This window comes from Tyto alba, unplaced genomic scaffold (genome assembly GCF_018691265.1).
Source record: "Tyto alba isolate M040663 unplaced genomic scaffold, T.alba_DEE_v4.0 Super-Scaffold_23, whole genome shotgun sequence".
Taxonomy (NCBI): domain Eukaryota; kingdom Metazoa; phylum Chordata; class Aves; order Strigiformes; family Tytonidae; genus Tyto; species Tyto alba.
In genome coordinates, this window is record NW_024881297.1 from 1,961,454 (window position 1) to 1,975,518 (window position 14,065).

At 39.4% G+C, this 14,065-nt stretch overlaps 1 protein-coding gene across 50 annotated transcripts in view; it reads left to right on the forward strand.

The window, feature by feature from the left end:
* The window catches only part of ANK2 (ankyrin 2), a 372,599-nt gene that overhangs the window by 316,970 nt on the left and 41,564 nt on the right, over positions 1-14,065 (forward strand). For 39 of the 50 annotated variants that reach the window (XM_042796632.1, XM_042796635.1, XM_042796631.1 and 36 more), the window contains 6 exons: positions 4,843-5,067; positions 6,760-6,858; positions 8,068-8,222; positions 9,206-9,417; positions 10,285-10,489; positions 12,281-12,377. In XM_042796632.1, coding sequence (XP_042652566.1) covers positions 4,843-5,067; positions 6,760-6,858; positions 8,068-8,222; positions 9,206-9,417; positions 10,285-10,489; positions 12,281-12,377 — 993 coding nt within the window. The remainder of the gene's footprint in view (positions 1-4,842; positions 5,068-6,759; positions 6,859-8,067; positions 8,223-9,205; positions 9,418-10,284; positions 10,490-12,280; positions 12,378-14,065) is intronic. The other 11 variants (XM_042796667.1, XM_042796666.1, XM_042796670.1 and 8 more) reach the window with 1 other exon arrangement.

A 14,065-nucleotide genomic window follows, 5' to 3' on the forward strand; every position in this document is an offset into this window, starting at 1 on the left:
ATTGAAATTTTTCTGGCCACGATAAACTGAAGTCAGTACTAAAGAAGGATGCTTCCCCTGTATATAGTTATTATGGGAAGGGTGTTTAAAACATCTTTTGAAATACGCTTTTGTTGATGGAAAGTACGTGTAATTTTAATGTGTTGCTTGATCATTCAGTTCACTTACTTTGACCACTTTTGTTTTAATGGCTCACAAGAATGTTTTATTGCTTATCAGCTACCCAAAGTTTTCTCCTATTTTTGATGTTTTCCCTCTCATCTGTTTTATCTCATTTTTCCTAACCATAGTTAGTCCTTGCTTAGATTTTCCTTCCCCTCTTATGCCATTTTTAACCCCGTCTGAAAAATTGTAGCTATTATATCTACATGGAGTTCCTGCAAGTTATTTTGGTTTCTTTTACATTTTCTTTAATTTTTAATATTGCAGTAAATTATCAGAGAAACATGTAAGGAACACTTAGCCTAATTTTTTTACGCTGCCTCCTTTTTTCTCCCCTTCTAGTGAAGTTGCTTCCTGATTCCCTTTAATCCCTTTTATTGACATTTTTTCCTTTCCTTTTCATTTTCTCTTGGACTCTTCACAGCCGTTTGTGTTTCTCTTTAATGAGCCCTCCCCTCTTCATTCTTGGTACCTGCCATATGTAGATGGTTGGTAGTGCTTGTAGTAGTGCTTCCTGCAGTTGGAACATGGAGCAAGCTCTGAGTTTCCTGCTTAGCCAAAAGTCACTTTTTGCACCAGGCAGTTAGCGTGAGGAGAGGGTGCCCAGTGCCCTTTGCAGAAGGAGGATCTTACAAAGTTGTAAGTCAGAGCAAGGAGGACCGATGCAAAGATTGAATGGGTACTTCTCAGGGCTGGTGAAGCAAAGCACTGTCTGCACGCAGTCAGAGAAGCACCCTGCACCTAAGCTTCACGGAGTATAGATGATGTTAGGGTTGTTCATATGCTAGTATTATGTATTATTTTCTTTCTGACCGTGGCAATTTATAATTAAAAGGTACCCACTTCCCAGAGCAATGGCTTCATCTGCCAATTATTCCTGCTAGTTTTGTTTGTTCACTGGAGTACAATCTCTTCCTATCTCAGTCTTGTCACTTAACAACATCTGTTAAAATATATTAGGGAGAGAAAGACTAATGTGTATATGCGTGGGCAGCAAAATAATTAATTTGCATTTTACATTTCCTTTATATTAGTCATACAATTTTTTCACTTTCCTAAATGCATATTTCAGAAAGCATGTTTTACGTCATGTGTTTGTTCTGTATGAATTATTTGTATATTGATAAAGGGCAGAGCTTTTCCAGTCCTGGAACAGTAATGTCACCATCCAGAAGCCCTATTATGTAGCAAGTAGGCAGTAAAAGAGACTGCTGTGATTCAGAAAATGCTTTGTTAGGAATTATTTCCTTGACTCTATTGCATATCCCAAATCATATGAAATGTGCAGATTTTTTTTTTTTAAAAAAAAAAAAGGTAAATAAACTGGATTAAATAAGTGGATGAAGAAATGAATGTGGCAGAAATTTGGGAAATAAACAGAGTGGTATGATGAAAAAGACATTCTGTGTCGGCTCTACAAATCCTGCATCGGTGTAACATCCTTTCAGACACTTAGGCCACGGCTCTGGAGCTGAGGAATTTCCCCCCCTTCAGCTTCTTTCTTTTGCAATATATCCATGCTACTTCTCCAGAATTTGTTTTCTGGAAATTTCATACTAGTATCTAGCCGGTTTTGTGAAGCGGCTGCTCCATATTCAGTGTGGGAATTGGCACTAATCTTTCTATGCTGTCCTCTCACTATGGTGTGTGTGGCTGACTTTGCTGCCCAGCAGCTGAAGGGGACTTGCAGTCTCTGAGGTGGTTTCAGACTCATCCAGGAGTCACAGAACCCTTCAGGAATCTCCCTTTTCACCTGGGGGTCTGGTGCAGTGGTGTGGCACAAACCCATTTTTTGGTGTGTACTGTGATGAACACTCTGGCTTGCCAGATTGTGTCTTGCTACTTAGTAAATACATCAGATCATCTTTATAACAGAAGCAGCTGGTTTTACAGTGAATAATAATAATAACAACAATAATAATGCCCTACTGTTTTTATCCTAGCCATTCTTATCTTTGTGTCCACCTTCCAATGATACTTGCATTTGCCTGGTTTTCCGCTCTTTGGAGCAATAGTTGGTTTCAGTCATAGGTGACTGATAGACCCCGTGATAGACTGACTGACAGACCTTGCTCTGACCCGCCAGGCGCATTCAGTAAACTTAAACTGCAAGTAGGAGTTGCAGCTTTAAGGCCTGAGCACACACACACAGTCAGCCCTTTGCCTCTCGAGTGCTAGCTAGAGACAACTGCCACGCTCCGTTCGTACTTGCTCTCTATTAGATCCCGAGTGTTGCAGGTGTGGGAGCACAGGGCTGTGGCTCTGTGTGTGAGGTAGAACACCACTTTGTTACCGACGGTCAAAATCAAAGGCTTCTCCTGCTTCTTCAGCTTTTGTATTGGTTCTACTCCCCAAGCTAGTTACCTTCATTGTGTAACGTGTGCTTTAAGAGAAGGCACTACTGCTTCAGCCCTCTGATTATCTTTTAGCTAGTCTGAAAGGAATTACTATATGGAGAAAGAGCACCATATTAAAATCAACAGAACTCATTATTATGGTCAGAAGGGAGGTTATTTGATTTGGGCCCTTACCTTTTGTGTGTATGCATTCTACTAGCATTAACTTGTTTTGGCATTGCTGAGACACGTGGGGAGATAAGCTCATGAGGACGTGAGACAGACAAATGACCTAGCACTAATATTTCAGTGATGGACAGGGAAAGAAGGTGATCCTGTTGTTAAAGTATACAATCTTGAGTATTACATCAATAATGAAAATAACTGAATCTTAAAAATTGTATTCATGACGGCTTACACAGTGAAAAATGTGAACGCTAATTTAATTCAGTAAGCGCACTCATTAGCTTCTGGTAATTGTGGGGGTAGTATTTCTGTTGCTCACAGTATTAGCATCAAAATGTGAAATGCTTCTTCCAGCACTCAAGTGTTATTAACTACCTGTAATGTACCCATTATGACAGAGACTTGGACTGGTTCTCTGAAACATAATTCAGAACCACTTTGATAACGCTACTTCGTACAGTTAAAGGAAAATTGCAGTGCAAGCCGTAGAGCATTATTGCAACAATTGAGCATTTAGTGTCTCTTAAGCTTTTCTTTCATCTGTGCTTTAAAATGTATAAAGTATGTATTTTATGAAGGAAGTTCCCATCTTTCTAAATTAATCCCCCGAGAATCAAAACTGTAAAATGTTTTCATTTTCTTTTCTTCCCCCTTGTTAAAACCACAGAAACACCAACCTCTAAGGAATGAGATAATGGTTGTACTACCCAGACTTTTACAGTAAACAAAACCTAGAGGTATATGAATGGCAGTAGAATAGGAGACTGCATGTGTGAGAAAGACTGGCATCCGTGGTGCATGGTGTGCTTCTGACTGGCGCTTGCGGCTCCTTTCCATCGTCCATTTTCTGACTTGCACGGTGTGTTGAGTGTTGTGTTTTTACAGCATGTGGAATTACTTGTAGCTGTGTGGACAATGAACGGATGCAATGTTTGTTGCACAGAACGGTCAAGGGGACAGTGGAAAAACACCTGTATTTGTTACTCATGTTATAAGGGCTTTTCTCTATTGCAGGTCCCTCAGTAGCATTTCTGCGACTCCCCGTGTGATGATTCTATTTTAGTGGCTAGAAGTAGGCCTGATACCGTTCTGTCTCATCTACTCTTATTTTCACTTCCAGCAACTTGACATTCCCATCCCACATCAGGCATGATCCTAAGTCATAAACCAGTAAAAAAAAAAAAAAAAATTGAAGCAGTTCTACACCTTTCCCAAGAGTGTCCCCAATCTTTGTAACAAATCTGTCAAAATCTGCCTGTTGGTTATATATGGAACTATTAAAAGTTCAGTGTAAAAGAAATTCAATGAAATGTTTTTCTCCCTTTTAAAGAAAAAGAAATAAAACCGATAATTTACCTTGTGCTAGAAGAGAACTCCCTGTAAATGGATTTCTGCATCTGTAAGTTCTCCACTGGGACATTGTATTGCTGTGCAAAGTAACACAGAAACCCAAAAATCCATAAATAAATTTCTTATACAGTGACTGTAGCTATTGTCATCTTACCAAAATCAAAAATTTGTCTTCAGACAATAATGACATCTTGGGTTTGTTATATAAAGAGGTGCTAGCTCCGCTTATGTATTATAAATTGTATCCATACACTCCAGAATAAAATTTGATTCTTTTTTTAAATACAAACCATGTTTAGTTAGAAATTAGTGTTTATCAAATAACTAGAAAATTATATAGACAACCTAAAAAACCCCCAACAACCCCCTCCAATCAGAATTGACTTTATATTCTTGAATCATAAATAATTTTCTTCAGTAAGATATATTGGCCTGTAAAGTATTTAAAGAGTGCCCATTTTACAATATAGATGCTTGCCCGTACAGCGTAGTGATACTTGCACTTTGTCTCCAATAGGTACATACACACGTGCTCACATTATTGGTGACCGCTGGTATTTTTACCAAACAGCAGCACTGTAAAATAAGACTTTCTGTGAAGAACTCTTAGATAGCAGTTGGCAGTTTAATTAGTAAATGATCTTAGCATGATTTGGTGCTTCACATGGGAGAAAGGCTTTTTCTAATTATACATCTTGAGAAAGAGCTATATGTACATACGCAGTTCGTTACGTATGTGGAACAGAACCGAAGGAATGTCAATATGGTTTGTATCTAATTTTTTTTTTTTTTTTTCCTGACTTTCCAGCTTCCTAGTTAGTTTCATGGTGGATGCTCGGGGGGGTGCCATGAGAGGTTGCAGACATAACGGTCTACGAATCATTATTCCCCCGCGGAAATGCACTGCTCCAACACGAGTGACTTGCCGGTTGGTGAAACGCCACAGACTGGCCACCATGCCTCCCATGGTGGAAGGCGAAGGTCTGGCCAGCCGCCTGATTGAAGTTGGACCTTCTGGTGCTCAGTTCCTTGGGTAAGGGGCGCCATGTGGCCGGCAGGAAAAGGGTCAGGCTACTTCCATCTGTTCGCAAGTTGCACTGAAACGGTTCCTTTTTCGAGACTTGAACAGACAAAGATGTTTGTGACATATGGTAACGGACTGGGCGTGTGAAGTACAAAGCAGTTGTTAACAATTCACAAAGCTTCTACGCTGTTTCCCTTGAAAAAGGGGATATTTAAACCACTAGCACTAAGGTTAATGTGCTTCCTTGGATATAACTGTTACTCAGTGTTGTGATATTATAGTGGGAAAAGACCGGCCCCTCTGCAGCCAGAAAAGGCAGTTTATACTATATTTAAATGATCTACTTATAAGGCATGAATAGCACAGCACTGATCTAAAGCCCAAATGTAAAGCCTGCTACGTAGACAACACAAGTTACAGCTGCTTATTTTGGAGACTTGTGTTATCAGTAATTTGGACTATCAGGGAAGCACAGTGCCTTTGATTTTTCTGGGGTTGAAATTGCTAAATTGAGCAATAGGACAACCCTGGATTTTTTTGGCAATTTCTTTTGTCCTATGCTGCAAAACCTGTAGAAAGATCAGATTTGTGTCTGCTGCTGATCTTGTTTTAGCAATTTTCAGCTGACGGCAGCACTTATCCAGACTTCTTTTTTTTTTTTTTTAATTTGTTTTACCAACTGTTCTCCCTATCAACTGTGGCATCCAAAAGTGGATGATTGAAGGAACCCCTTCTATTACAATAAATAGCTTCATTCAGAAATTGTAAAAAACAGTGTAAACAGCAATAGTTTAAATCCATTTTGAAACAAATCGGTTCTTTTAAAATCCTATTTTAACAGGCAGGCATCAGAGCCACTAACTTCCTTAGAGCTTTTTCTAAAAGATTGAGCTTAGGGGTGAGAAAAAAGTTGATTGGTAGTTCTTAACTGTCCACTGCTTCTCTATGGAATGTGAAAGGAGAACGTACCCAGGACATGTTTTGGCTGCTTCACTGTTGCTCTAATCTGGTAAAAAAGCAAGAGCAGTTCTGCAGCACTGCGAATGTGATGCTAAGAGCAAGCCAACCGTTCCTTTTGACAGACAGGGTACCTCTTCATATCACAAGTAACAGCAAACAAGATGCTTTGTACCACTTACTCTTTTCACATCTTGGTCACTTTTAAAAAGAAGCAGAAAGAAATCTAAAGAGCAGAAGAAATATTGTAGAAATATTGTGCTGTCACATTCAGTCTTCCCATTATATTTGTCACACACAAATTGACCTGAAGTATGTCTCCCATTTTCTTTTTAATGGTTTCTCTATCTAATGAGAATGTCTCACCTGAAAGACCAGGATATAGCAGAGGTTTATTCATTCTCAGATCTCTGTGCCCTTCCTGCAGGTGTTTTTCTAGGTGTTGTACTGGCAGTAAAATTACTGTACTCTTTGCAGAGATGCATTCTAAGGTCCAAATCCTGTTCTCATTGGGTTCACTGCCAAAACTCCCATTGTCTTCCCATAAGCAAGAAAAGATCCTAAATTAGCGAAACTAATTTTGCCAGTTTTGATCACCAAATTGTCATCGCTAGGATGGAACCTTATTCAGTGTACAGCCTAATTCCACTCTGTGGACCAGACAGCGGCACTGGCATTCTGGCACAAAAAATACATAAAGTTTATTTATGTTCTTTCTTTCACTGCTGCTTTGGATGTACTCAGTAAACTTCATCTGCCTACGGCTCCTCCCCCACTTAATGAGGGAGAAAGCTTGGTCAGCCGAATCCTTCAGCTGGGGCCTCCTGGGACCAAATTCCTTGGGTAGGAGAGACTTGAAACAAATTGATGGATGCTGACCTCCCCATTCTTCTCCTCCTTCTGCAATATGATTTTTTTATGTCATTATGCCCATGATATTGTCCCTTTCTATCATTTGAAATTTTCTATACCTAACCCTTAGTGGACCATTTTCCAACCCTTGTGGTATGTGGTTTTGTTTTGGTGGTATGTTTGTATCTTTTTCTTAAAGTACTGTGGCCTTCATTTTTGTTTTGGCATGAAATCTTCTTAGTTATGTGCTTGATGTCTGTAGCAAAGCAACCTGGATTGGGACAAAAAAAAAAAAAAAAAAAGGAATCTACTGTAAATTTTAAGATGTTTTTTATATCAAGGACTGATTAAGCAATAAGTTATATGTTGGATACCACCAGTATAATAGAACACATGGCATTTACTATGTACCTGTGTGAGTCCTCTAATTAGAGAAGTGTATATACAAATATATTTGTATTTTCTCTCTTATTTCTAAGAGTATGTATGTATATGTATATATAAATATAGATATATGTACACATATGTGTTGTATATGTGTGTGTATATATATATATGGACACATACACTGATACGTATATTGACATCTGCTTGTAAGGCAACGAGGCAAATTCTTATCTCCTATACTGAAATAGAAACCCAGGTGATCTCCTCAGACCTCCTTTATCTCTCCCAGAGTGTAAATCAGGAATAAATTCATTGGAATTTATAGACTTACAATCAAGTAAAATTGGCACAGGACACAATTGCCCACTGATTGCAATGAGATTATTCTGATTTGCACTAGTATAAGTGAGATCAGAATTTGTCCCACTCTTCATATACGTTACAGTAGATTCTCTTTGAAATGAAGTTGCACAGGTTAACCCAGACAGTAGTGACAGCTAAAATGGGCATGAGGTTTTTTTATGAATTTGCAAAACAATTACCAAATTTCTGGCTAAGCACTATTATCTTACCAAATATCTTTCACACTGTGGAAAGAGGTGAATGCACTTTTCAATCTGTCCTTCAGCATTTACTGGGTCCCTGTAAAAATCTACTACGTGTTAGTGACCGATTAGTTTAGGATTATGCCGAAGTATTCTAGCAAAATAGGTAGAATTCCAGGTCACTTTGTAGCAGACTGAATAGAGTTGCTGTTAATGCTGTTTCTTCCTCTCTCCCGTGTGCATTTAATGCGCTGTGTTGCTGTGCCAGGCCTGTGATTGTGGAGATTCCCCATTTTGCTGCTCTGCGTGGGAAGGAGAGAGAGCTGGTGATCCTGCGCAGTGAGAATGGGGACAGCTGGAAGGAGCATTTCTGTGAATACACCGAGGATGAACTGAATGAAATCTTGAATGGGATGGATGAAGGTATCCCGTGTGACCTTCTTTTTTTTTTTTTTTTTTTTTTCTTCTTCTGCTCCTGCGTTACTTCTGTAACTGGGGGTAATAGCTTTTTACCATTTATTCTATTAAGCACCTCAGGTTTGGTCTGCCCTAGCATTTCCAACGCTACGTTCTCCAGATACTTCATTTCAGTCCCCCTGGAGCAAAATCATGTTCTCGGTACAGGAGCCTGCAGAAGCACCGTGTGCTTGTGTTTACTTCCCTTGCATGGTCTGCTGAAGCAGTGGGACAAAACAAAATCTACCATTGTGAAGTTGAGAATAGATGCTGTTTTCTACTGTTCCTTTTCATAGAGTTAAACGAAAAGCTTCCATAGCAAGCATCTTTCCAAAACAAGGCAATTATCATACTAATCCTTTCCAGGCAGCTTCATGTGTGGGAGGAAATGTCAGTCATGGGTACTCTTGCTTTCTGAGAGAACAGAATGGCCTGGGGCTGTCTAGGATCTGCAGAATTTGTTATTAATTTTGATGGCTTAAAAAAACCCCAAACAAACAAACCAAAAACAAAAAACAAACCCACAAACAAAAAGCAAACAAGCCATCTCACACACTTAAAGCTGAACTCATACTTTCACACTTTTTTAATTTGGAGTGTAGTTTCCTTGATGCTACTCCAGGCCATAGCGTAAACATGTGAAGTAGAAAGGGGCTTGGACCCTTTGCTTGTTTGCCTGCTGATTTTGGGGATGTTGTCAACATGTTCTGAGTTTGCTGTCTCATGCTCCCTTCAGTTAATTGCTCAGTCTGTCTGTCTGTTCTTTTCTTGATTACTCTGTTTTAGCTGAACTTAAAATACTGGGCTGTGTTTCCTTTCCCTCTTCGATTTCTAGGCAAAATACTTTTCTGCGTTGCAGTTAAACTGTGAAAAGCTTGAATGCGTTTTGAAGTTTGCCATATTGTTTCTACTAAATTCCATCTTCTGACCATCTTCTCTTTTGGCCTCAGTACTTGACACTCCAGAGGAGCTCGAGAAGAAACGTATCTGCCGCATCATCACCCGAGATTTCCCTCAGTACTTCGCAGTGGTATCCCGGATCAAACAGGACAGCAACCTCATCGGACCTGAGGGAGGGGTGCTGAGCAGCACTGTTGTGCCACAGGTGCAGGCAGTCTTCCCAGAAGGGGCTCTAACCAAACGAATTCGCGTTGGCCTCCAGGTACAATGAAACAACTGCAGGGCTTTTCTTTTCTTTTTTTTTTTTTTTTTTTTGCAAAAAAAGTGTAAAATCACCTTCTTTGAATGGAGAACCAGCACCTTTGGCTTACTGTGTTGTGTGTTGTTGTCTAGAATGCTTCTAATAATTAAAAAAAAAAATAAAAATCCACGTGGAAGTCAAAGCCAAGTGGTAAAGCTTTGGGTATTCCAGTTAATTCAGGTTCCTGCCTGTTAACAGCCTATATAATCTTGGGAAAAGCACCTGGTTTTGGTGATGATGATGATAGTGTAGGTCATAGAACAGTTTCTTAAGTACTGCTTATGAAAGGCATCGGAGAAGTACAAAGGGCCGTAATAACTAGGTCTAATATACAGATTCTCAGTGTGAAGTAAACCAGCTTAACAGTTTGCTACTGAAAGAGGGGGATGTCTTTCCCCTGGCTCCATCCCCTCAGCCTGCTTTATGTACCCTCAGCTTACCTTGGCCAGGACACTGTGCTTGTCGAAATTCCCTGCGAATAGCTGAATAGCTTACTAAAATAGCTCAGATCTTGTTCTGGGACAAAAAATCAAAATATAAGGTGACAAGGGAATCATTGACTACTGGTTAAGTGAATTAATGCTGTAAAGGTTCTGACAAGCACCAAGAAAGGGGATGGGAAGAGGAGGAAGGTGTGGGAAAGTTGAAAAAGGGAGATCTCCCCTTCTCACTGGCAGTCAGGTCTTCTGTCTGCAGATTTTCAGGGAAAGTTGTGTCAGTTGGTGTAAAAACTTAAGGTTTTCGTGGCAATATACAGTCACAGTTCTTTACGTACTGATCAAACTGTTTTCAAGTAACTGTTCTGTTACTGCCTTTTGCTTTGGAAAGGCTCAACCTATGCACACTGAACTCACAAAGAAGATTTTAGGCAACAAGGCTACCTTCAGTCCTATAGTCACACTGGAGCCCAGGAGAAGGAAGTTCCATAAACCCATCACGATGACAATTCCCGTCCCCAAGGCCTCCAGTGATGGGATCATGAATGGTTATGGGGGCGACACACCCACTTTAAGGTTACTATGCAGCATAACAGGTAGGATGCAAATACTAGAGCTTTTTATGTGCATCTTGAAATTGTCAGTCATTGTTAAACTGATTATACAATGGAAAGCTTAGTGAAAACCTGACTGGGATGAGAGGCTGTGAAAACGAACTACTTTCCAAACAATTACTTTATAGCAGAAGTAACATTTGTTACTTGAACTAACAAGAGATGTGTAATATGATCATAGACCTTTGGGTCTGGTTTCGTTTCCGTTTTCCTTACTGTTTCTTTCTTGAGAACAAACATACCTTTGCCTAGCAGATTAAGTGCAGTGCAGACATGATGTTGCAGTGTGCTTCAGAGGAAACCATTGGAGTTAAGCACTTTATACTTGCTATAACTCCAAAGTGATTAGTGTCTCAATTATTAAGAGGCAGAAGTGAGCTGCATGCATTTATTCTGTTTAAAAGTTAGCATCTTAATTTTCAAACTGATTTCAGATACCAACCCCATGTAAGATGCGTTACACACTGAGGTGTGCCAATGAGTCGTTCCTGAGAACAGATGCTTTTACAAGGTGCTTTGCTTGATACAAAGGTGTTAGGTAGCTGCTGAAATACCAGAAACAACATCTCCCCAGCAAAGAAGTATTTGCATTTCCAAGAGTGAAACAATGTTTATTGAAATAGAAAAGAATGGTCTCCTCTATAAAGAAGAATTTGAGTAAGTTTTTGGAGGGACAGTAAGTCTGCAAGGATTCTCTAGAAAACTTCAAAAAGGAATTGGTTCCAAGAATGTTTCACCAAAAGGAGGAAGGGAGGTATTTCCTGAAAACTAGTACTCCTTTACAGATAACAGTTTGGTTTAAGGTTTGCATAAAGACTGTGCTACATGGTCAGATGGATATGTGACAAGTCAGCTGTGTATGAGAGGACGGACAGACACATGGTTCTGACTTAGCCCCTAAGTTTTTCCTTTAGTTTTACAAATATTTGTAACTCCTGTTAGAAATAAACACTTCTATTTCTGTTTTCTGTAAGCTCAGTGTGATTTTAAGGTAACTGGAAACCAACTGGACGTTCTTCGCCTAAAGGTGAGGCAGGGGACATATGTTGAAGAACTTGAAAATACAGCTGCAGGGTGACAGACTGCGCCCACATTTTCAGCTGCACAGGCTGGATAGGAAGCTGGCAATGTTTGTGACAAAGAGGGTTGAGGCACTTAATGGACTGAGAGGAATCCAGAAGGCTGGCTGTTGTACAGCACGAGGCAGAGGCGCACATTTCAACTGCAGGGTCTTCCAGGGAGCTTGTCAGACACAGATTGTTTCACAGGTTTTCACAGCAACATGCAAAAGAAATTTCTTAGTTATATAGATAGCAGACCCGAGTCTTTGAATTATTTGAAAAAGTAGATTCTACAAATCATAAATTGCAGGTGTCACTATTAGTAACGTTATTGTTTCCCAAGTGTAATGGTGTAGGTTTAACTGCACTATATCTAGGTCAATTTTGCCCTGTGTATGTGAATAGGCTAGAATGAACAAAAGTAATTTCTAATAAATTACATCTCTCCACCCAAAATTATAGCCTTTTTTTAACGTCTCTGGAGCTGTGCTACAGGAGTCATCATTTGAAAATAATTTGGGTACTTTGCTTTCTCAGAGGAAACCCACACAATTCTACTAGCATTAGTGGAATAACATGGAGAAGGCATGTCTGGGATTATTACTTGTTTCATAGCAATTAGAATCTCAGAAGAATGTAGAATATTTCTTAGAAGCAAGGAAGTTGCAGGCTTGCTTGGGTTTACGTTTTTTTTAAATCTCTGTCATTTCAGGAGGAACCACCCCTGCCCAATGGGAAGACATCACTGGAACAACACCACTGACATTTGTTAATGAATGTGTTTCCTTCACCACAAATGTGTCTGCCAGGTACCTATACAGCAAAACATGAGTTTCACAGTGTTACTTTCAAGTGCATGTCTTTTTTTCAACAGATATTTCCTTTAAACCATTTTGGTTTATAGAGTAGAAGGAACATAGATATTTTGTTTATGTTGTGAACCAATTGGCGAGGTATTTTGGAAGCCCTGAGCCTCCTAGCCCAGAGAGGTGATGTTTGAGAGCTGTGAGCACTACAGTCCTTACCAGCTGCAGGAAGAAATTTATGTTCTTGTCGTTTTCATCTGGGCCGTTAGTCCTTTGCAGTCAGTACCTGCTGTGATTCCAGAAATGAAATAATGACACAGTAATCTGAGGGATGGTTCAATTTTCAGGTAGTCAGAAAAAAAACTTGTTTCATTTTGAATACCCCTTCTTTCTCAGATGCAGAAATATGCAAATTTCCATGGAAACAAAAATCCCTTATTTTGGTAGCTCATTATACACCTTATAAAAGGCGTTACTACCAGAATATCCAACAAATGAGAAATCAAGCAGAAAGGCCTGTAGGTGTAGCAAACTGTGGTCTAGAAGAATCTCTTCCAACCATCTGTTCTACTGATGAGATACAACTGCTGTCTTTCTGAAAACAGAATTTCATATTAAAAAAACAAATTAATATTTATATGTATGTATTTTAGTTTGTGTACTGTCTGTGATGTGTATCACAGAAATGCTCAGAAATCTCCTTCTCTGTAACAGGAGATGCAGTCCAGGACCTGGAAGGTATTACATTTAGGGGTTGTAGTCTAGCAAACAGTTACAGAAATCTTGGAAAACTTTCCCATCAAAATCACTGAATTTCCTCCAGTGCAAACATTCAGTGTCCAGAGCAGTTATTAATATTAAATTAGGTTTGCTATTCCATGAAATAATTTATTCAATGGTAAAATGAGTTCAGCTCTTGCAGTCCAACCTACAGTATAACTTTAACGTTAGGTGAAATAAAGTCTTATTTTTCTATACTTTCTCGATTCAAAAATGGCTTTCTTCCTGTTAAGTTGGATGCTCTGCTTTTGCACATTTCAGTCCAACTAAACGTTTTTCTTTAACAGCAGTGACCACAAGAGGGAGATTTTAGTGTGTTTTAGCTCTCATCTGCCACCTGCAGCTTTCTGTTTAAAGGGATAAATTAATTTAAGAACCAGATGTGGACACCAGATGCGAAGTTTGAGAGGCCCAAGTCCCCAAAACTGTGAGGTGTCCAGCAGGGCTGCACATGAAACACAGCGGGAATGAGGGTGACAGTTTATGGAATCCATATTAGTAGCAGATGTTTCCTAATCCTGATGATGACATTAAAATTGATTACTGTTGCTAATGTTCTGTGATATAGGCGGAGTCCCGTGTAGAGATTTTAATCTACCTCTTCTTCGTAATCTAAAAGAATGTTCAATGGACTACTTTAGCCCAAATGTGATTTCAAATGCTGTTAAAGTCAGACAATGGGATTTTTTAAAATGCATTTACAGTCAGATAATTAATTTCCTTCTTTGCTGAAGGACAAGCTAACTTGAATTTCTTCAGTTGTGCCCTGGTCTAAAAGTGCATCTACGCTTGTGCCCTGCTGAGAAACAGCTGACCCCTGTCTGCTTGCTGTTCACAGTAACTTGTTTATGTCTAGTTAAATCATTAATGATGGAGAACAGTTTTCCCGTTCATAAAAGGAATTCTGTCCA